Source organism: Perna viridis, chromosome 15, assembly GCF_037379345.1.
Source record: "Perna viridis isolate PV_CMFRI_1.1 ecotype Kerala chromosome 15, ASM3737934v1, whole genome shotgun sequence".
Lineage (NCBI taxonomy): Eukaryota > Metazoa > Mollusca > Bivalvia > Mytilida > Mytilidae > Perna > Perna viridis.
In genome coordinates this window covers 24,135,121-24,160,703 of record NC_142459.1, presented here as the reverse complement: position 1 = coordinate 24,160,703, position 25,583 = coordinate 24,135,121, and the positions used below count along the sequence as shown (strand labels likewise).

Sequence of the window (25,583 nt, the reverse complement as noted above, 5' to 3'; positions counted from 1 at the left end):
TGTTTCATATATTTACTGCAGACTGACAATGGAAGAAAGGTGTGCAGATGACAGTAATTTGATTAATGGCAAACGTGCTGTTTTGATGAGCATATGCATCATGTATAGGACCGAACATGCTGAGGAGTCTCAAAAAATCATAAAAGAATTATTTAAATTATTTTGCTTTGGAAAGAACAAAAATTCGATGTTTATGCTCATTATCAGTTGATGTGTCAGATTTGTTTACATGGTTATAGTTATGCCGTGTTCACATTCACATGTTCATTGAATCAGTTAATTGACAATGATTGACATATTTTCATTTTCAACTCTTCCGATTTTTGTGACATTCCTTTGCTAATCTACAGTGTATTCCAACTTCCTTGTTGTGAAAACTGCTGCAGGGAAATTCCCTAATTAAAATGATAATTAAATCATTTTTATTTAATGTCAAGTAGTACATGTTAAATGCGCAGAAGGTCAGATATTGATATGTTATTTTATTTGCTTAAATCACTTGCAATGAAATTTGTAAAGACTGTTGAACATACCTGTTAACATTTTGAGTGCTCGAAGAAGTAGATCTCCCTCTTTGCAGCTTTTCTAAGAAGGAGATTTAGAGTGACCACCTTTTTTTTTCACAGGAGAAAAGCATAATTTTGCTACAAATCCCAAGTTCAAAGATTAGACCAAAATATAAAATCTGCCAAAGAGTAATCAAGGGAACCAAGGTTATAGCGGTAATCAAAAGACAAAGACCAGACATACACAACAAAGAACATAAAGAAACTAAAATCATACATACAAAGTAACAAAAGTAAATGAGCAACTCGGACTCAACTAAAAACTGAGAGCATGGACCAGGTGCTCCAGTAGGGTAAGCGTCCTCTGCTTTTCTAGAAACAGCCACCGAGTTGTTCATAAAAAGTCAAGTCCGGGGTAGACTTTAAAGGTTACTAATTAAAATTTGGGTCATTGAGTACAACAAAAGGATTAATTACTTGTTGATTGTTTCTCATTGATTATTATGTTACATAAACATTGTATTTATATCAATTTAATAAGTCATTTAGAACATACATGTAATTTGTGCAGTATTTCTGCTCAGAGGGAGAAATTAGTGTTTCCCACCAGGGATACTTTCTCAAAAATGGAGTCTTCCTCCTAAAAAGGGAGATTTAACATGTATGGTAGAATATATTTTGAATGTTTATTGAAGTTGTAATATTCACAAGTCATCAATTTTTGAGAACGTAAATGTAATTTTCATTTTCAGTTAAAATTTAACTTGGTTGTGCATTTTTTTATTTGTTTTTTTTCCAGGCTTTCAAGTGATGAAGAATCTTTTGAATTAATAGATAGTTTGGATGTAGAGACCACTGAGTATGTATTACCAGATGTAGCTGAGGAAGCCTTGGAAGGACTTGACAGTATTAGTAATAACCATTCAGATCATTCTGTGTTTCAACCATCACTGGGTGCACCAGACAAGCAAGGTGCTCATAAAACATCAGCTGTAAAGGCAGAAAGCAGAGTAAGAGATCAAACTCGTGTAAAAAAGACTGAAGCTACATGTATAAATGCTAGTAATAATAGCTCCATTAGTTCTACTTCAAAACAGGGATTGGAAAATAGTACTGATAAAAGGATCAACCATTTAAGGGATATTGGCAGTGTAACACAAAAAAGTGAAAATGTTCAGATCAGTAATAAAGAAGAACATATTGTGGTAGAAGAATTTCATAACTTTAATCATTTCACTCTTTTAGGAAAAACAAATGATGAGAAATTTTCTGGAAGGAATGACGAGCTCATTCGTAAACATCAATCAAATCTAAATGTAAAAAGTGACGAAAAAGTGGAAGTGAACAGTGACTCGGGTCGTTTTTTTATTGAACAAGGTTGTGATAAAACTCCTTTTGTAGAGAGTGCTGATCAATGCTGTGAAGAAGATTTTATAACTTGCCAAACTTTACATGATACTACACATAGACAGTGTCAAAAATGTTTACAAAGCACTTCAGATCATTCCAAAAATAAACTTGATTTGAAATTAAGCTCTTCTTTTGTTGGTAATAAAACACATGATTGTAATGTGGACCAAATGACTCCTGATTCAAAACACAACTGTGGCCAGTTGGAGATTATAAGTAGTATTGACTTGCATGATACATGTAGTTGTCAGCAACCATCGAATATAAAAAATACTCATGAAGGCAATCAAATTATGAGCAATTCATATGAACAAATAATTTTAGGAGAGGGAGAATTTGTTATTCCAGGGAAGGCAGTCCCTGTTAGGGAAAGTGATAAGAAAATGTCTCTGCATTTGGACTGTAACATTGCAAATTCAGGTGATGCTGGTGCTGAGTGTGATGGGATGTTTAGTCCAGCATTCAAACGAGAAAAGCCTCTTTGTAGAGAGGACTTCAACAAGCTTTTTGATGAAGATGGAAGACTTGTGGATGAACATGCACTCAGAAAGGCTGTGTTTATGGGTGAGGCTATTGTGATTTTCTTAATTGTATGTTTTCCTGGCATCTGTCAGTCTGAGTCCATTTACTTTTCAGTCACTTAAGGTACATGTAAATTTAAATATTCATATGGATCATGAAACATGAAACATGTATATGTACACATACATTGTATATACATGTACATGTAAGTAAGCAACATAAACATCATGAACAAACTACCTTAAATTCTGTATTATGTACACATACTATGTGTAAGTAATATTTCATTTACATCATGTAAACTGATACATGTATATGATACATTCCTTTGTAAGCTGAAGGTTTTGAGAAGGAAAGTTCTTTAATTTCAGGTACATGTACAAAATGTTACATATACATGACAAAACTTCTAGTATATTTTTCTCAAGTTCATTTACCACAAGTTACAGTTAATGGTGTAAATTGACACTGGTAAATTTGAAAACAGTTCTTTTTCTATTGTAGGTGGTGTGGATCCAAGCATCAGGAAAGAAGTATGGCACTTTCTATTTGGACTATTCCCATGCTCCTCTACAACAAGGTACACTGTACATGTACATTAGTTCAAAAAATGTATATGTAGTTTGCATAAATAATATGTTGAGCAAAAGATGTCATATGATGTGGTAAATGTGCTTGAGATAACATCTGTCATACATTGCACATGCTATTTGCAGACCTGTCAATTTATAAGTAATAAGAAGGGAAAATAATAGACAGTAAAACCAAACCCTTTTTAGACTTGAAATTGGTTCAGTTTGGACAGGTGTTAGGTTTACCCAGGTCAGTGTTCTAGGATATTTTTGTTAACTTGACTTACCATGAGTAAGTGGCCTCCAAAAAATGACTTACCCCAGACTTTAAATGAACTTACCTACATTGAAAGTAACATTTCAAAGACAAAATATGTGTCATATGATTTGGTAACAAGTGCAACCATTTCTAAGAAGCAGAGAATGTGAAATACATGTATTTTTACTGTTTGATTCTTTTAAATGAATACACTTAGATAACAAGGCAATAACAATTTTGATTCTTCATTAGAAGTGGTTGGGGGTGGGGGGGCTCTACCTCTTTTGAGGATGTGAACCCAAAAGTATGGAGACCCATTTTTATTTTGTATTTCAGTGTCATATACAGTTGTACATGTATCTCCCTTAATTTTGAATTATATAATTTATTGTATACATGTATATGTATAAGAACAAAGGTTATATGAAAAGCCACTTGTTTACTTCTGTTTATTACATTTTGAATAAAATATCAAAAATGGATAGCTTACCACTCATGTATCACATTTTGTATGGTTTTTAGCCTTAATGCTTCTTAAGTATATGGAGACAATCATACTTTCAGATACTCAATGTACATTTTGTACATCTGGCTACTTCAGGAACAATAGATATGTCTATGTATATTGTATACATGTTGTAGTTTACAATTATTTTTCAGAGAAAGAGAAGATCTGTTGATTGACTACATTATGAAATATCATGAACAGAAATCAAGATGGAAAACGATGCTTATGTTAAATGCTAAACCTGGAGGTAGATCCTGTAGTTTGTAGTTACACATACTATTTGCACAGATTTGGTGAAAGTGTCATTGGTCTGCACATTAAGCTACAAAATTCTCAGAAATTGTTCATGAAACAACACTCATTAGACAAAATTAAGCCAAAGCAGAAATAATAGATTCTCAATTTTAGTGTTCTAGGCTTTTTTTCAAATTTTAGGTTTTCACTGGACAACCAGACCCATCGAAACCTGCCGGACCATCGGACCTGTCCGGTAAAATTGTCCCGGGTCCGGTAAATACACGTTGCTTGTCGGCCCGGGTGTCCGATGTTTTTTTCTTACGTTAAAGAAGATTTTCTCAAAACTGAAGTGGTTTTTGTGAATAATAAAACTAGAACGTTTTAATAATTACGTGAATTAGTCTACAGTCTAGCGAGATAGTCAATCAATTTGATTGTAAACAATAATATGTAACTTCCGGTTCATTCGCTACACGTCATTTCGTCCTTTGATATATGGTCCCTTCCGTTGTCTCGCTACTCGTTTACATGTGAAACATGCGGTCATTATATTGTCAAAATAATAATGAAAAAAATAATCAAGTATATTTCTTTTACATCGAAATTGATAAAGATTAATAATTGAACATCTGATAAAACAAATTTTCATTTGACAATGATGATGATTATGAAGACAGTGAATGTTTTGACTATCAAGATGAAATGTTGAATTTTGAAATGATTATATTTTATGCCAGAGATTGAGAATAGATTTTATAATTTAATAACAATACTTTATTTCAAATTTAAAAAATCAACAATATATAATACAAAGAACTTAAAACAAAGTACACGTTTCGTTTATGAAGACTCATCAGATACACTCTAGTCAAAATGAATAATGGTGACAAATTAACAAATTCAAGAGCCCATACCCAGTAGTTTTAAAATCAGCTTGATAATAAAATGTACTTGGAGATTCCCACCCCCCATCAAAAATGTTAGCGTGTCGATAAATTGTTCAGAGTTTTTTCGGTCAGACAAATTGTCGTTCGGTCAGACAAGTCATCACCTTGTGTCTGACCGAATGTCAGATGTGCTTAAAAAAATTTCGATGGGTCTGGGACAACTAAAAATAGAAATCTGCTTTCCCTGAATTGAAAATTAAACAATCTTTTCAAAAGGTCAAGTTTTCTACTTGCCAATGGAAAAATGGAACAAAAGTGATTTTTCCGCACTAAAATTTCACCTGCCGTGGGTGATGGGAAAGTGGAATCTCAGACACTAGATAAAAAAAAAAATAGTTATCTGGATGGACTTAAACTTGTTTTTTACAAGAAGACCACCATATAACACATGCTACAGACTGTTTTATTTAGCTTTCAACTTAATGTAGGAATCACACTACAATGTAAGAAATTAACATTATCATGATTAAGTTGATGCCCTTACATGTTTGTTGAGCAATTTTCAGCTTTAAATCAAAGAAATTGGGGAAAATCTTAGTTCAAAATAACTTTATATAACATGACAGTAACATTAAATTTACATATGTGGGCATTTTACTTATTTTGCAGCTTCATTATTGGAGCAAGGCTTGGTCGCAAGGTACCAGATTGATACCAGTAACAAAGGTGTGAGAAGTCCTGATGGAGATATCCATGACCCGATCTCGGAGTTTGAAGTTTTACAGAGTAATCTAAAGGCTGGCAAAATGAAGTCTGGGGATCCAGATTTTAAAGCCTTGTCCAAAAACTTTCCAAATCTTGATATTTCTTCTCCTGAACTGAAGCAAAAGATTGACTTTATGAGGATCCAAGCACAGGTAAAGTCTTTTTTATGATTTTCTTCATCCATTTTAAAACAAGGATCTTTTGTCATTGAAACAGACCTTGCTTTTAGAACTGTACTATGCTAGTTCACAGATGGGCATACTGTTAAGTAAACGTCACAGTAATGTCATGTTCAAGTATGTTACAAACAGAATAACAACAGTTCAAAAGTAGAGACATAAAATATTACAGAGAGTCTGATCAGTAGATATCAGCACATGCATTTCTAGGGTTACAGCAGATAGAAAATATCAGGCAGTTAGAAAAAATGGGAAAATATCTGCATGTACATGGTGCACCAGAGAGACTTTACATTCTATATTGGAAAAAAATGTTGCAATTTAAGTGCTGTACAGGTATATGCAAGCATTTTTTTATGCTATTCGCTACACTGCTCCATCAGATCAAATTGATACAGGGATAAACTTATAGAATGATCTGAAAATTGTCAGCACATTTTAGCCATGTTAGTCTAGTAGCATACCATATTTTATCCATACACACAATGTAGGCTGGCTCAAAACCATTTTCTTCATGGAGTTTTAATTTTTCGTTGATTTTTCAGGTTTTGGTAAACAGACAAAATATCAATGTGAGGAATTTATGGAGTCAATTACGTGTTGTTGATAAAGATGTACCAAGAACTGACAGAGATCAGGACTACTTTAAGTAAGTTTATATTCATGTCATCAAACAATGCATTGTTACATTTTTCAAGTTATGCAGACTCAAATTTCTTCAGCTTTAATATTGAATTCCAATTTTTCAAATCCAGAATTTATCATTACATATTATTACACATTACACCAGTCTTTTGAATGGTTTTTAGAGGTATACCACTATTAATCTAAAATTTCAGTCATTTTTAGCATGTTTAGGAAAATGTTTAAATGATTTTCTATTTCAAAGTTCAAGGATCTCTTTCAAACATCCCAAAGAGTGGAGTATGTTTTTTAGGTTTTTTTTTATATCCATTGATAGCTTTTTAACATATGGAATTACAACTAGCAATAAAAATGTGTTTAAAAAAAATCTTTTGTAACCCCCAACCTTTCCCTGTTACAGGCATTTCTTGAAAAGACTTAACTTTATATTTTTATCCCTTACACAAAACAAAATAAAAGATTAGAATGATGCATTTTATAGAGCAATATGAAACTTTGAAACTGCATTTTTTTCAGGATTTTTTTTACATTTTAAACCCACCTCGGGAGTTGTTTGAAAAAAAAATAAAACAAACGATTTTCCCTTTTTCAACACATTAATGTTAATGTTAGTATTTCCTAATGTTTATCATTTCAGAGGAGCATTAAACCCTAACCTGACAGTATTACGGGAGATTTTACTGACATTTTCAGCATTCTATCCAAAGATTGGTTATGCACAAGGCATGAATGACATACTGGCTCGATTTCTTGTTGTCTTTGATTCAGAGGTAATATACTAGTACAATCTGCCACAGCTGTTCTCATGCCAATACATTTTGATACCTCTGCTTGCTAGAGGAGGAGAATACTGTATAACTTGGGAACTTCCATCCGTCTATGTATCTAACTCAAACATACTTTTGTTGCACTATTTCTCAGCAATTACATATGTATGTCAAATAGTATAAAGATTTTTTTTTATTTGACAATGGATAGCTCAGAAAATGATTTTAAAGTGCCCTAACAAAGCAATCAGCTTTTACACAGAAGAAAAAAAGTTTCCTTTCTTTCAATAATACATGTGTAACTTCAAATTGTTATTCAAACTTGAACAGTTTCTGCTATCAAAGGAAAAAATTATAAAAAACACTGCTTTGTAAAGAGTTACTTTACCGTTTCTTGGCTGTCTAAAAATGGATAAGAAATACATATAAGTTGGTTTTTTTTTTAAATTAAATAGGTTGTGGCCATTACTACCATATAAGAAACAAATTGGTACCAGAATTTAGTAAAAATAAGATAGTGATATTATACAAGATCTGTTGGTAACTAGAATAGTTACAACATTGTACCTGTCTAAACCAATCCCTAAATGAACCAAACACCTGTCTAAACTTAACACATGTCTAAATCAAAAACATGTCTTAACAAACACCTCTCTAACACCAAAAACTGTCTAACCCAAACCAAACACTGTCTAAATCAAACACTCTCAAAACCAAACACCTGTCTAAACCTAACCAAACACTTCTCTAAACCAAAAACCTGTCTAAACCAAACACCTGTCAACCACATTTTTGTCAAAACCAAACACTAAACCAAAAACTGCTTTAAACCAAACCAAACACTGTCAAAACCAAACACATGTCTAAACCAAACACTGTCTTAACCAAACACCTGTCTAAACCAACTACCTATCCAAACCAAAAACCTGTCTAAACCAAACACCTGTCTTAACCACATTTTTTGTCTAAACCAAACACTGTAAACCAAAAACTGCTTTAAACCAAATCAAACACTGTCAAAACCAAACACCTGTCTAAACCAAACACTGTCTAAACCAATTACCTATCCAAACCAAACACATGTCTAAACCTAACCAAACACTTCTCTAAACCAAAAACTGTCTAAACTAAACAGTCTAAACCGATTTCCTGTCTTCACCTAAATCCTGTCTAAACCATACATCTGTCTTAACCAAAATCCTGTCTTAACCAAACCAAACAACTTTCTAAACCAAACATCTGTCTAAAACAATCTCCTGTTTATACCAAACACCAGTCTAAATCAGACACTTTTCAAAGTCTTCTTATCAGAAATTGATTAAAAAGAAAACATGGAAATTTATTGAAAAAAGGGGTAACTCTTTATTTTGTGTGAAATTTTGTTGCTTTGTTAGGGAATTATAAAATCATTTTTTGAGCCATTTATTGTAAATTTTAAAAAAAATGTTATACTACTTAACATACATATAATATAAATATTATACTGGAACACAATATTTAGTGGGAAAAAATTATGCTGTGCCACCCATATCATAGGATTTACCTGGTTTTTGATTAATGGAAAACCTCTTGCATGTATTTTGAACATTGAAAAACCAAACATCTGTCTGCACAGAACAAAGTCTTAGAGTTCAGAATGGGTTTGGTTTAGACAGATTTCACTGTATCAAGCCATTTTATTTTGTAGGTGGAGACATACTGGTGTTTTTCTAACTACATGTCCAAAATACAACATGACTTCACTGAGGATGGTATGGTCAGAAAAATTGGTATGTTAAAATTATACTTCACTTCAGCATGGTCCTGACTTTGATTAAGAATGTCATGCATGCTATATGTGTTACCATATTTTTTACACCTCTCCTATGTGATTACCCTCCATCTATTTCTCCCTCTGTCTGTTTCATCATGTTCATGGAAGCAGGAGGTTTAGCATGCTTCAAAAACTGGTCTTATCCACCATCGCAGTGAAAATGCCTGTACTAAGTCTTCAGAGCCTAATCTAGTGGGAGAAATGAGCAAAAACTTCTCTTTATTTGTGGTTATTTCTCCAGTTTGTCTCTGACGGGGAGAAGTTTTTGTAACATATTGTAGATTACTTTGACAAATATGTCAATACAGAGCATTGCATGCAAGGCCAATGGTTAGACATCTTGCAGACATAACTAGAACATTTTATTAGACAAGCCTGTAGAAACAACAGTAACCACCAACAGTTTTTTTTGGTCACCACTTGTTTGTTGCACTTTCAAGATAGAATATATATTAATTGTGTATGAAATTGGCACTTTGGAAATGTTGGTCTTGGTTTGTCATGGTTGATTTTAGTGGGAGATGTATGTATAGTTTTCTTTAGAATATTGTTCAGAATATTGAAAGGACTTATCATTACATAAAAATATAGCTTATGTAGAACAAAAATGCATCATTGGTTCAATGGGTTTTTCTGTACCATGAAACACCTTGACCATCATGAAAATAGCAGTGTCTAAATTTCATATAGGCTGGTTTGAAATCAATGTGAAGTAAAATGAAAAAATGCTTTGTATATAGTGAAAGGGGTGTCTGTCTGTCTGTTACACAGATGGACCCATCGGTTATCTGTTACTCCTCTTGAATTGAACGAAACTTTCACAGAATTTTTATTACATGTCCCCCATTGTGCACCTCCTATTTCAGGTTTTGATTCAAATCATAATGGAGGTTAAAAAGTGCATGATATCAAATGCAGGAGTTTTGTAGCTTAATGTGCAGACCAATGACACTTTCACCACATCTGTGCTTGAATAGTATTTGTAACTACAAACTACAGGATCTACCTCCAGGTTTAGCATTTAACATAAGCAATCTGTGACCATTAAATCTTCACAAGCATACTGTTATCCCCAGAACTTGAATTTTTAATTAAATGTTTCAGGTCGTTTGTTCCAAAAATTGAGCTTTTCCCTTATACTGCACATTAACTTAAAATTTAAAAAAAAAAAAAATAAAACTGCCTCGTATTTTTCTTACTGTGCATGGGCTAGTAATTTTTGAAATACATTGATGAAGTCAGATGCCTGTATTGGACAATTTTTCCTTTTTCTTTACAGAACTGGTTGTTGAGTTGTTGGAAGAGATGGATTTAGAACTCCTAAGCCATCTACGTAAACACGATATGGGAGACTTAATGTTCTGTCATAGGTAATATTGTAGAGATCTCTGCTCTACGTGTCTATACGGTGGTTCTCGTGTCTTCATTTATAACCTTGATCACAATATTTTCATAATTAGGTTAAGTAGCTACTCAATTCTGTTCATATCTGTCACACTTAAAAGGTACTTACTTTTTGTAATCTTTAACTCAAAAATATGGAGCCAGTATTATTCCAACATTCACCAATGTTTAATTGGCATGATGCAATACATGTAGGAATGTATAAATTCAATTCTGTAACCATGATGGAATTTTCAACTTGTTGATTGTTTAGCTACCTTTCTCAAATTGTTAATGAGGGTATGTAAGTGTTTCATTTTCGTATATTGCGACATAATACATGATTATAAAAAATTAACTATACAGGATTTGATGTTAAAGGGGTGAAGGTCACCAAACAGAGCAAATAACAGAACAATTTTGTCCTTTAAGGTGTACCTAAAATATGTTATGAGAATCAACATACACAATTTTCTGTTGTTGTTTTTTTTTTTTACTTCTAAATTTGTCCCTGATACCTGTTTCATCTCTCTCAAATGAAACAAAATAATAAAATTTTGAAATTTTTTATTTTATTTACAGGTGGTTGTTGCTTGGCTTTAAGAGAGAAATGTCTTTTATTGATTCACTTAGATGTTTTGAAATACTCAGTAGTCATCATTTAGAACTCTCCTCACTAGAGGCTGAAAATGCACGAAGAAGACAAACCATGAAAGAGTTTGAAAATTTGGGTCAGTTTTTCTTTAGCAAATAATGCTGCATTTGTGGTGTGATAAATGTAACCTGGTTTTATTTACAAAAAAAAAACTTTTAAAGTGACTAATGACAAGAAGAAATAACTATCATGAGTGCCAAAAGAACACGTAGATTTAAAGAGATGGAGGAACTTATATTTAATGTGTACTTGGCACAAGTGATAAATTTTTCATTATTCATTATATTATTTCACAGTATGAATTATGACAATTTTTACTCTTGGAACATTTTGTTAATCACTACTATCTATATGACAAACATATTTACATCATTCCTGTTCTTTTACTGCTTGTTTCTGCCCTTTGACCTGAACTTTTTGTAATTTTTTTTTATGTTAGTCAAGATTTTTTTTTTTGTTACTATGCTTAATTTTTCCCAATTTTCTTACTTCCTGTCTCCACTTCTTCTGTTTTTTTCTGTGTATAGATTTTCATCTGTTTTTTCTGTATAAAGATTATCATATGTTTTTTTTTATATAGATTTCATCAGAAACTTCACATTTCTGTTGTAGGTGGTATTACCAGAACACTTCGACTAGATACACAATGTGACTACACATTTGAGTTATTTATGTGTTTGGCTCTACTTGAGGAATGTCGAGGGGAGTTGTTACTAAGTACAGACACAGCTGCTGTCTTCACAGTTATAAACAAGTAAGTTTGAAAATCAAAATAAATAAAATCTGATAACTATACAAGATAACAATCAAGTTATCGTAAAAAATCTTATAAAATAGTACTGTTTTCACTGATAAAATTGTCCAAACTATTTAAGGTAATGATTCTAAACTAAACACTAGCTTGTGAATCGTTGTCACTTTCGTTTTTGTTTTACCTTTGTCTGTTCAATAAATCATTAATATTGACAGGTTATCACATAAGCTGTATTTGCTTCCCTCTTCGCCTTCCGATATATGTAAATGTATAGTTTTTCTTGTTCCTGGTAGTACACTTCTTTAGACATTTAGATTTCCCACATGCATGACGCCTTAATGCATACTAAACGAACACTAAATGCATGAAAAATGTATGCTTCTACCATGCATTTGAACAAACGCCTCTATTGTTGGATAAACAAAGGCTCCCAGTGTGTGTTCAAACCCAAGATAAACCAGGGCTCCTAGTGTGCATTTAAACCCATGATAAACCAGGGCTCCTAGCATGCATTTAAACCCACGATAAACTAGGGCTTCTAGCATGTGTTTAAATGCATCATATTTGCGTTTAAACCCACAATAAACCATAGACAAATGCTTATAATGTGCGTTTAAACACACTATAGACAATTGATGGAAAATAGTAATATTACTAGAAAATAAAGAAAGAAAAAAATGGAAAAAGGAACTAATGAAAATACAAAATTAAAAAAAAAAGTTGAAAAAAAGGAAATAATATTGGTACAAAAAAAACCATCGCTTCTACCATGCATTTTAATGAATGCTCCTAGCGTGCATTTAAACAAACGCAAAACGATTGTAAGTGCATGATAAACAATGCACATTTGCTGAAATGGGGAAATTGAACATGACAATTATGTATTTCATGATATTTATTTTTTTTTTCAGTTTGAGTATAGATTTGGATGATATTTTGTGTAAATCAGCTGATTTGTTCTATAAATACTGCAAGAAAAGTGTTGACGATAGCTTCCTCATGGTAGAGCTTCCCCCAAACTTCAAGAGAAGACAGAAACAGAAGTTACAGAAATGACAACTGAAATTGTCATAGTTGTTAAAGGGGTACCAATTTCGTGATTTTTGTTGTTTGGTGAAACAACAAATTAGTTTCCAATTCTATTCCAGATTTCTATTAAATACTTAAGCACACTACTACACTCTTTGAGACATTTAGGTTTCCCGCACACACGATACCCAAACACACGCTAAACACTCTCCAAATGCATGAAAACGAACACTTTTATTATGTGTTTAAACGAAGGTCCTATTGTGCGTTTAAACATACGCTTCTATCGTGCATTTCAATGAACGCTTTTATCGTACGTTTATCGTTTGTTTAAATGAACGCAAAACGATGTGTAAATGCACGATAAACGATGCATGAACGCTAAAATGGGAAAAGTGAACATCTCAGGGAGTGTAAAATCCATCCACTGTCCCTGTGTAATATAAATTGTACTCAAAATATTTGGTACCTTAAAGTATGTAAAATTGTGCCATGTTTTTCTTCAGACTTTTCGAAAATCTTTTAAGATGGTAAAACACCTTAAATATCAAAACCATTGAAGATGGATAATTTTGGTGGGAAAGTAAAACAATTTTTTTTGTGATATCTATGATTTGCTGCAGTCTATGTGTTTGTAATTGAATATTTTGTTATGAATAGTGAATTTATGTTTCATACATCATAGGACAAAATTTAGGTCTTGATAACCCTACTACCTTTTATGTCATGGAGCTATATTGGTCAGAGTGTAGATCTTTGCATTTTAAGACAAGTAGATCTCACCAATCTGCTCTCCAAAATTATATTCCTGAATAAAAATTGTTGTATTATAGCTTATTTTTGAGAGCAAATATTCAGCAGTTCGTTAGTCATTTTTCTTAAATTTTCGGCATGAATTTGTTTCACAGGAGAAGATGGAAAAAATGTTTTGCGAAAATTACTAGCTGTCAAGAACTACTCCTTTACCAGTGCACACAATGATAGAAACTTAAAGTACAATGCAGTTCTGTGATTTTATTCAGAAAATGTTAAACAGGGCATGTATGGTCCTTTTTTTAATGTATTGCTGCATGTTCATAACATTAAGTACCGTTCTGTGTAAGAATCAGGCAATGTGTCGCACATCATATTTCTCATTTTGGTCTTTTTTGCCTCAAATATATTCGATACATCTAGAAAACATCTGAACAGCTATTTGAATTTATCCTGAAGCATCTGTGATGTAGATATTTTTTACTGCTTATATGAGGAAAAAGTGTGACAAAATTTGTCCATAGTGCATTTGAACTAAATTTGACCTATCAATATCTTAAAGGTGGATTTTACGAACGCTTTGATGGTTATTTCTGAAAGTTGTCTGATATAAATACCTGGATAATGCAATAAAATCTCTGTATTTTTTCATCATGTGCCACACCTTATACACATTTTGCCTGATTCTTAGGCGGAGAAGTACTTATAAATTAAAATGATTGAATGACAAAGTTGGATCTTCTATACATGTACTTATTTAAGTTGCAGTGCAGGTTATTAATTATTTATATAATAATAAGATAATTTCATTTCTTTTGTATAAACAGGATAAATCCCTGAACTGATTTTTACAGCTGTGTGATGTAAATTTGTGATTGCTGGATAATCAATAATCAATGGAAAGTTACTGATCTGATCATGGTTTTATAAAATTTTATGTACAATTTTATGTACAAAACAAAACTCTCCAGCAGATCCCTGATTTTTTTTAATAAATTAATTTGAGATAATTACTGTAATCTGATTGGTTAAAATAATTTTGTTATACATGTATCTCTTATGTCTTATGTAGATAACCCTGGTAACATCTTCAAATTGACTTGTTTTAGAGATTTACACTGTAGTAGTGAATGGTTTTAGGAACATACTAGTAGGGAATTTTTCACAAATGTCTTATTTTTGCTATATTTCCTAGGTTTGAGGAAGTGCAAATTTAAGTTCAGATATCACACAGTAATTTCCTGTTGACCCTTTCTATTGACTCTTATTCATAGAATAAATCACAAAGTTTCGCATCTGTGAAAATTACCCACTATATGATAAAATTACTTTATATTTGCTACTTTTTTGTAACCACTTGATGGATGGTATTATTATGAAATTATTTTTAGTAATGTCATATCGGTGATTTGTGTTTGGCCAAACAATTTTATTGTACCTTTTAATAGTATAATATGAACTTAATCATTAACTTACATGTATATGGGTAATTATTGATTTTTTGTCCTTAGTGATTGTAAGACTGTCAATTATGAGATTTGTTCCTGTTAGGATACTACATTACATTTTTGTAGTGCAATATATATGAATTTATTTACTTTGTGTTCTTTGTTGTGTATGTCTGTTTTCCATGTCTGGACTTTGTCTGGATTACATTCTTTTTATTACTGCTATAACCTTGGTGCCCTTGGTTACTCTTACTCATACAAATGTATTAAGGATAATTCTGCAAGGTATACTAATGTAATCCTGAAGTGTCACCAGTCAATTTGCAATAATAGTCCTTTTTTAGTATTTATGGAATGCAAGCCATTTTAGTAAGTTTTTCAAAGGGACATAACCCACCAACACCTGACAACCTGGTTGCCGGTCTCATTGGGGATACGGAAAACAGTAAGCATTTTTCTTGGAAACTTAAACTTTATTCACTTCAGTAAATACCTTAATTATTTTAAATAAGTTATTTTAAAGTATCCAGGTACTTACTGCAGCTCTTATGAATTGAATATTTGAATTTGAAATCTGTTGCTGTCCATTGCTCCCATTAAACAGTAAACCAGTCTGTCAGATGACAAATTTGTAGGAAGTTACTCCCTTTGCTTAAATTTTTTAAAAAATGGCCCTGAAGTGGAGAATATGAAAAATGACCAATACTTGATAATAGATAATTTGTTTTCTGTTGTCCCTAAATAAAAGTGTAATTATCTATAATATAGGATTTTTTTCTTTTTCGTCATGTTCCATTTTAAAAGTTCAGTAAGGAAAATGATAAGAGAGTGTGCAGTGGGGCTCTGTGGCATATGATTTAAATAGTATTTATATTTTCACGTAGGTTCAGAAAAGAGTTACTCTTCGAGTCTTAGAGAGCTTACAGTAACTGTGAAAAGTAGGTCTTTTGAAGGAGAAAGTGTTCGACTATACGTACAAAGCCATCTTTTCTTTCCTTATCGACAGATGTAATTTTGCAAAAACATTGCGAAAATTTATCAAGCACAGTGATAATTGTTACTGTCTGAAAATTGCTATTTGTGATGTTTCAAATATGATATTGTTGTGAAGTTCCCAGGTTGTCAGTATTGTCAAATCAATTTTCAACATCACAAATAAAGCCCATAAATTTAAAATATGACATGTAAGTCCTAAGTTATTATATCAAAGAACAAAGAACATAAAATAACCCAAATAATTTTTTCAAAGCAACAAATGTAAATGAGCAACTTGGACTCCATTGGGAGCATGGACTGGGTGCACTGGTAGGGTAATTCAATGAAATAGGTTCCATCTAATGAAAATGCTTGCTGTATCTTCACTTGTTCCTGTAGGTTTAAGCCTCTGTACATCATCATTGTGATCATTTCTGTGTCAAATGCCCCACACTCAGTATTGATGTGTCCTTTTAGTGTCTTTTTTTAACTATCATTAACTTGAGATTTTTTTGGAGAAGCAACTATTTAACACAAATTTTTGACTGAACATAGAATACCTGAACTTACCATGATGAAAACTTCAAAATGAACTTGTTGTAATTTACTTATGTCTTGGTGCCCATGCTCAATATGATTTCATTCTACCAATGCCAATTATTTACAATGAAAATGTAGTCATTAGACTCTAGTCAAGTTGATGATTCATTTATTAAGTTTTGTATTTTTTTACAGTGACATAGCTTATGATAACTGACGCAGCAACCACTCACTTACAATATAGTGTAAATCAAACCCCCCTTTTGTTACTATATAAAGCACCTGCCTCATTTGTCTTATTGTTATGTCATTGAATAATTATTGTATTGAACATGCTTGTTTAATCAGATATGTCTTTCAAAAATTTAATAAATACAATAACTAAATGTGACAGTTTTTGACTCGTCAGTTTGCCTACATTTTGATTATACCCCATTCAAACACAGTTTAGGATAGTATGAATTATCCTGTCTGTCTGTCTGTCCACATCTCTTGTAAGTGCAACTCCTCCTTAACTACTTAAATGATTTTCAGGATTTTTTAAAGGAAAGTTAATATATTGATGTGTGTGAAGAAAATAACGTGTAAGTCATTTTGGAGGACTCGATAATTCACCTTAATTTTATTTAGTACATTAAAATTTTTGCCTATAAAACTCCTCCGAAATTGCTCAAGGTATTTTGATTATATTTCATAGGAATGTTTGCCATTACATTAAGTAAGGAATATAATTATTATTTTTAAACTGAAGGGTTTAAGGTTTTACTTTTAATTTAACTTTTAACTCCACCTGAAGGGGGTATATATTTGTTAGCTTGCTAACTGAATTTTTAGATTTTTTTATTCATGTTTATATTTCATCATTATTTCTGGTCTTTTAATTATATTCGCATTTTAAGGTCACAAACTTGACATGCACGATACAAACGTACGTGAAAACACGCGATATGGAGTAAGTAAGGAAGAAAGTAATTAAAGTAAAATAACTCTAATTTCATTGAGGCCCTCTAAAACACAAATACAATTTAAATAATTATACAATATAAAAACAATTATCCAATAATATATTGCATGTATTATTAAATCAGTCACACTTGAGATTCATATGGTTTGCATCATATGATTGTCATAAAAATCGAGCACCATATGATTATCATACGTTTCGGTTTACATAATTATGATTATAGCAAGATTATCGTAAGATAATCATATTTTTTACAAACATATGATTACCCGATGTTTTCAAGCCCAAATTAAGATATGAAAATCATATGATAATCATGTGACTATCATTGGTCAAACGCATGATTGTCATATGATTACCATGTATGATTATTACATGAATCGAGCACCATGTGATTATCATTAGCTGTATGTAGGTTCTATACATAACTTGTAAATCCATTACTTATCAAAAATTTTGAGACATTGAAAAGAGAGTTGAAAACACTATTTCTTAAAGAAATATAAAGTTTAGAACAATTTATTGCTGCTGGTACATATAGTTCATTCCAAATTTTAACAGCCAGGAAATGGAAAGATAATTTTGTATAGATACTATCTATACCCTTGCCATAACAATCTAAAGTCATCAGCCTACAAGTCAGTATTATATTTCGTCTGTCTTGATTGTAAGTATTTAATCACTAAGAGCATTTGTTTATCGTGCGTTTTGTGCGTGTTTTGCGTGCGAATAGGTATAGTGCGTGTGGAACCCTAAACGGCTCTAGGGTTGTATGAAAAAGAATGTGTTAAAAGTTTCACTGAATTCTACTCAACTGTATTAGAGGAGTTGCACATTTAAAGGTGCCCTTCCCTTGTCCACCAATTACAAAACCAATGTTTACATTAGGACACAACCAAATTCATCAAGACGATAAAAAAGAAACAAAATAGAGGAGCTGCGAATTTCAAGATGAACCCCAGTAGTATAGTACGAGTTTTAGAAGTATTATTACTCGGAAGGTGCACCCCAATACGCATGCTTACGACGTCAGATCCGGTGGCCGTGGACCGGAAGGGAAAGTGGGACCGGAAGTGGACTTAGATGGGGGACAAATAAGGGAAACATGGGGACCTTTTGATGTAGGAAGGGGGGTCTTAGGGGGCTTACAGGTTGGGAGGGTAAGAAACGACCCCCATTGGTATCCTCATTAAGTGGCCTAAGTAATATCATATAGTATTATATAAACAGGTAAGTATAAGAAATGGGGATGTATTATGACAAGAGTTATGTTTCTGTGTTTATATTGCTTTTTTTAATTATACATTTTAATAAACATTAATTGTTTTTTTTTATTATTTTTGTAAATCGACTTTAATTTCATTGTCTTTGTGTAATACTTGAATGGGCACTTTGAATCGATTTTAGATTATGATTTGATTTTCTTTTTGTTCAATGGATTGTATAATATGAATAGATGTCTCACGGATTGGGCAGATGTTTGAAACTTCCCATTTTACTGGTGATTTCAATAGCCCATGTATTGATTTTAACGGTTTTTATTGTGCTTTATGACTACATTACAGGTGTAAGAACGAGTTTTACAAGGTTTACAATTGATGTTTACATTTGGAACGTTAATAGCGTTTGAATGGTGTATTGCCTTTCATTTTTATTACAATTAGATTTTTAAAGTCGACCATTTCATCACGTATTACAGACGCACCCAACCTTTTCATTGATTTTACCGTGTTATGGGCTCTAGTGGTTAAATTCATTTTTTCATACTCTCAGTGTTTACATGTCGCGTGTATTTGATTTTACCCGTTATTGGGGTTGTATTGGGTAAGTCATGAATTTGCTTTTTTTTCTCTCCATTCGAAGTTTGTTTAATTTCCTACGTTCTTTGATTGTATGATTGTTTAATGACTTTTCTTTTGTTATTATACGTTTTTTCCTGCTATAGTTTGTTTTCAAGTCACTTACACCCAAATTTGCTTTGGACGTGCTATGAAGTTCTACCAGGTAAACGCTTGTGAAAATGTTTATGTTTGATATGCTATCTTGGGGTTGTTGTACCCCCATTTTTGTAAGAAGGGAGTCCCTTTTTCTTGTCTTTAGTGTAGTTGTACAACTAGATACACCTATTTTTATCTATTTTATTTACGATTTCATTGTTCTACGTCCTCCCTGTTATTTCAAGATAATGTACATTATCGGAAGTTGACCAACGACCTTTTGGACTTTAACCATTCTAACCATTGATCTTTGACCCTTTCCATCCCTTTGCTAAAGTGTATTAGTGCGATGTGGACGAGTTTAAGATGGTATCCGCCTCCTAATTAGCGTCGTCCTATGGATTCAAATGATTTTGATTGCGACCAATGAAATTCAAGTGTGTTAATTGCGACCAATGAAATTCAAACGTGTGAGATCCAATCGAGTGCGGTCGCGGGGAGGATAAACACGCCGGACATTTTCGAAATCGTCACTCTCTTGCAGACTTTCAGAAGAGAAAGAGTATGAATTTTAACCTCGAAATTAGCTTTAGTTACCTGGTTTCCTCCGGGGTTTGGGTTCATTGTAGTGTTTGTTTGTATTGAACCCAAGCCTCGAAGTAAGCTTGCTTACTTGCAACCAGGGGCTTTTTAGGTAAAGTTATGCCACTTTTGTTTCTTTATTTTTTTTATTTCTTTATTTTTTTGTTATTTCACTACGTCAAGTCATACCATATATTACACGATAAATCTATCTTTGGAACACCTGTTTCGGCAAACATCGGTCATTGACCTCGTGGATAGTGATTGATATAATGTATGAAACAAAACATAGCAATTTTTTTTTCATTTTGAATAATTAGATGAAGCATAAAAGCATCTTTACGTTAAAGCACATATTTTTTTTTTATCTCTAATAATCTTTTTTTATCGCCCAGTTAAGTGTTTCGGTTTAGTGTCTTTGTTAAACAAATAAGTAGTGTACAACCGATGCTGTTCTATGAATATAAACAAGTTTCATCATTTAGTAACAGTGATTATCGAACCAAATGTGACGCTTGGTATACTTATACTTGTGTTTGTAATAAAAAAAGGGAGATCACCCTGCTTTCTTTTTATAGAAATGTCATTCCTATGTGAGTGATGCGGAGAGACCTTTGAAAACAAACAGTTTTATCCATCACCACAGAATTTTCCACGACCTTCCATCGTATTCCTGTCCTATGTGGAATGGAATTTACAAGCAAATTCTAAAAAAATGATACGAAGACAAAATTCATCACAGAGATGCTATGATAGGGTCAATTACAAACCATTCGTCTATATGTGAAACACAGAACATTGTTACATTACAATCGTATTTGTATTCGGTCTCCAGTTGTTGTCATGGAGAAGGACCGTTAAGGACCGAAGATTTTTGTATACATAAATAACCCAACTACTTTGATCACCTATGAAAATTTTAATGTTTTTCTCGTATTTAATAATTGATGGATTAATTGTTGTAGCTTGATATCTTGGTGTTCTTTCTATGTATAAGTAAGGACAGTGCCCCTTATGGAAGTCTGCGAATCAATCATGCGTAACTTACATCTTGGCATCTCTATTGACATGTTCCTTCTGCCATCGGCTATAATCGTTAAATTTCACTCCATTTCAGTGCAAGTATTGTAGGACGGAAAAAGAATTGTATCATTTAAAGTTATTGCACAATAATGTTTTTCGATACGGCAACTTCATAAGTCTTCTGTTGTATCTTCTCCCTTAAAATTTACTTTAGTTTTTTCACAGTTGTTACAAGGAATCTCTGGATTGCCGTCTTTCACTTAGCATACTGTGCTAACTATTTTGTACGACACACAAGTTTGATCAATGTTCGGTATCTCCAAACGTCTTTGTAAGACGGTTATAACAGGCTCCATGGGGCCGAGTCTTCTTGTATCTGTCTTCCTTTATCGGAAGAAATCCATGTTGATTGTATGGATTCTTTTGTGTGTTGAGCATAAAACATTTATATAGATCTATTTTATATACGGCTTTGTTTGATTTCTTCAACACAATATGATTTATATTGGCTCTTCGGTATTCTAAATCTTAACATATATGTAGACTTTCATTTTGGAACATAATATGAGCTCCTGAAATGAGCAAAATGGTAGAAGAGGTAACAAGCGTCACACCGCGGAGCAATAACTTCCCATAGCTTCTCTTTTTTCGATTCAGAGATATGGAAGAAATCACTGGTAAATTTATCCATACCTTATTATTAGTTTGAAGACAACTTACACCCTCAGTGTGATGATTTAAAACCTGTAGAGCATTAACTTCCCATAGTTTTATTTATTTATTTTTTGTTTGCTCACAAGATAGAAAAAATTCTATAGATATTTGTTTCCTTGTGAACATACCCCATTTTTTTTGTCTTCTTAAGTAATTACCACCGATTGTGGTAAATACTTCCTGGTATGAATATTTTTAATGCATGGATAATTGTTTTTACATCATTTATTGACATAACAAAAATACTCATTCCTAAAGTATCAAGATTTCAAAAGGTTCTTAAAGTTGATTACAGACATTTTGAGATTTTAAGTGAGAGGGTAAGTTGTACATGTACTGTTTACGGGTTACCTTTTTAACATTTTCGGGTTTCATCATTCAGATTGTAACACTTGTAGTATAAATTGTCAGTTATTCAATGAGTTAGTGAGACATTATATCTAATACACAACAAAAATACGTGTGTTATTGATAAAACGGATCCAGGACTTCGGGATATTTGTGTGTGTGTGTGTGGGGTGGAGGGGTGGTGGAGCGTTAGCAGAAGCAAAAGCCGAGCAAAACAAGTAAAGGAAATTTGAGGGAGGGGGTATAGACTGGCGGAATTTGTAAAAACTCAAGATTCCTTTCTTACAAAAAACAATTATCATTCAAATTTAAAACTGCACACACGCCCTTAAATCCACGCTTGTATATGTTTTACATACTTTTGTTTAGACATTTTCAAAATGAGTTTGATATATTTTTCTATGTAGTGGTGTATATACATATGCATATATTTGATTTTGAAATTTACCATGTTCAACGCAGTGGAAGCATCAAAAAGTTGCCCAAAGATAAAGGGGAAGGGGAACATCCGGGTTTTTTTTCAATTTAGATCGAAGATAAGAATTGATATAGCAGCCTCCTTTATATTTGAAAAACCAGATATAATCTGTAATTATCTTACACTATCACAGGAAAATAGTCCCATTGGTATACCCCATTTAGGTTCAAAGCCAGATAGTTAGGTCCATTTTATAGGTATTTCTTAAAATATCAAATTTAATTCTATGTTATTTAAGCCTATAGAAAACGTTTACTGAGAAAGTAATACACTGACAAATTAGGACTCTACATTTGTATTAACAACGATCCAATTAAAATACAAAACTGTAGTTGACATCTTATCTCTTATCATGTTGATTTCTATGCAATCAGTCGTTCACTGCTGATATATTCAAGTTGTCTGATTATTTTTAAAGCAATCATATAAATAGATATAAAAACCCCGCGAGGCTCGGAATGCTGTAGCTGTCTTTTGATGTTACATGTAGACCCTGGCAGACCTAAATATTTACAAAAAGGGGACAGTGGATCCGATCAAGAAACTTATATAAAGTGCTGTCATTTGCCACGCATTTTTTTTTTTGTTTTGTTTTGGACAAATTTATTTCACCTAGTAGTTTGTAGTTTAATTACGCATTATGTCGTAGAGTTTTGTGTTCATTCATCTAGGTGTTCCATGTTAACCGACATCAAACCTGAATATCATGCAAACTTACACACTGCTGCGATGCATTATGAAATTGGCGTGTTCTTTTTGTATTGTCCTTTGTAATCAAAATGGTGAATTTAAAGATATTTATTAAATATTTACAACAATAAGCTTATATTAAGATACATTTAAATTCGATCCTCGTACTTTCCTTTTATTTGCAATTTGACGATTATTTGAGGCGTAAATATTCGCACGATCGATATAAATTGATTCAGGAAATACGTACTTTGATTTTACCAAACACAATTGAGAATGAGAGTTGTCGCCACTTGTGGTAATACTAAGATAAAAAAATAATGAATATTCATGTTTTTCATTGAATTTAATTGATTTCCGAGTATTTATCAAATTGGAACAAACAAACATAAACCTACAGTTTTAAAAAAAAACTGTGAAAAGGTCTTAGATGTTTTTGTTTGTGTGTTTGTTTGGTTTGTTTTTCGACTCGCTCCGCCCGGCGAAAAATTATATTCTACGCCCATTTCTAAACCTGTGTTTACCGTATTTTTAATGGACAAGATTGACCAAAATATGTGAATACAAACATGCACTTTAACAGAGTTGGATCCTTAAAGAAATCATGTAACAAAAAATCGTTTGCCTTCCTATTGATTATTTATAACCAAAGTCGTCCTTATACAAATTCAATTGGTGCCATAAAACTTCTGTAGTGATGACTTCAATCTTGTAACAACATAACCCTGTTCCAGAAGCCTATTTCGTAGACTTCTAGCACGATACAAAAAGTCTGCGTAGTTTCGGCAAGCTCTGGCATAACGTATGAGTTGTGATATGAACACTCCTTACGCAGGAGCCGAAGGAATGTTGCCACAGACGAAAGGAAAGTTGACAATTCTGAATGAAAAGTCATCACGTTCGTCGTATAGTTTGGTCAATAGTTTTCCTTTACCATCGATTTCTAAGTGTAGGTCAAGATATGAGACCGACTTCACAGTGTCTGTTGTATCCTATATCTCAAGTTCTTTTGGGTAGATGCGATGTATCAAATTCCCGAAATTAGGATTGTTTAAAGATAATACGCCATCTATATAGCGGGAACTGAGATTGAAGGATCTAGCCAAACGATATTCTTTCTTTCTGATCAAATCAGCTATAAAGTCATAAAGCTATTAAGCTGTAAATGCTACAGATTTTTTACCGATTTGAGCAGCATCTAGAATAGGTCGTTTAGATATAGTGAAATATCTCCTTAACAGAGGAGCTACAGTTAACTGCAGTCATGATAATGTATGTTCACCTTTGTTCGAAGCAGCAAGAAATGGTCATTTTCTAACTGTTGAGTACTTGATACAACACGGTGCAGTCATCAACGTTTATATGTTTCCACCAATTTATGCAGCAGCAAATACCGGAAACTTGCATATAATCACTTATCTCGCTGGAAATGGCCGGTCTTGTGAATGTGAGGCATACAAACGGAAACTCTGTGTTGTTTGCAGCTGTAGAGAGTGGATCGTTTAAAGCTATAAAATACATCATTTCATTAGGTGCATGTGTAAAAGGATATCCCGTTGTCTGGGCAGCTGCAAAAGAAGGACATCGCCGTATCTTAAGATGCTTAGTTGAACATTATAAGGCCGATATCAATTACAGGAGTAAAACAGGTGAATTACCATTATACGGAGCGTGTGCGTATGGGTCTCTAACATTAGTTAGGTATCCAACACAAGCTGGAGCAACTTTAAATGATGAGTTCTATTCACCCCTAATCGCAGCAGTAAATATAGGATACATTGAATTAGTCGAATACCTTGTAATTAATGGGGCGTCTGTTAATTTGCTGGACAAAAATAACGCTTCGCCTTTGTATGTTGCTTCAAAGAATGAATTTAGAGATATTACGGAGTTGTTGAAAAAGGAACAACAATAAACTGTTTTTCCAAATTACCACTTTATGGCGCGGCCAAGAATGGATTTAATTTCATTGTTAATTATCTTATTAGTAAAGGGCCTGATATAAACATGCCAACAATAGAAAAAAAAAAAATAAAAACAGCACTGTACGGGGCCTGTAGAGGTGGACGTCGTGCAACAGTTACATATCTTGTAGAAAAGAGTGCTTATATTAATGTAGTGCATAAACCTCCTATATACGCAGCGTGTAAAAGTGGCAAACTTGACATAGTTAAATACATCTTAAATAATTCTGCCGATTTGAGTATTTATGTACAAGATGGGAAATCCCCGTTGTATGC

The 25,583-nt window shown here is 32.8% G+C and overlaps 1 protein-coding gene across 2 annotated transcripts; it reads left to right on the top strand.

Moving 5' to 3' along the window:
* Positions 1-25,381, top strand: LOC148597550 (uncharacterized). 2 transcript variants are annotated; one of them, XM_088563790.1, is made up of 13 exons: positions 1-39; positions 1,306-2,480; positions 2,943-3,018; positions 3,930-4,024; positions 5,571-5,818; positions 6,391-6,494; positions 7,128-7,260; positions 8,945-9,026; positions 10,350-10,440; positions 11,036-11,184; positions 11,721-11,862; positions 12,774-19,395; positions 20,669-25,381. In XM_088563790.1, the coding sequence occupies exons 1-12, from the start codon at positions 29-31 to the stop codon at positions 12,916-12,918; spliced, it is 2,451 nt and encodes an 816-aa protein (XP_088419916.1). In that variant the 5' UTR covers positions 1-28; the 3' UTR covers positions 12,919-19,395; positions 20,669-25,381. The 2 variants fall into 2 exon arrangements, with proteins under 2 accessions (XP_088419916.1, XP_088419915.1); XM_088563789.1 differs by lacking the exon at positions 1-39 and adding an exon at positions 88-461.
* Positions 25,382-25,583: the final 202 nt, after the last annotated feature.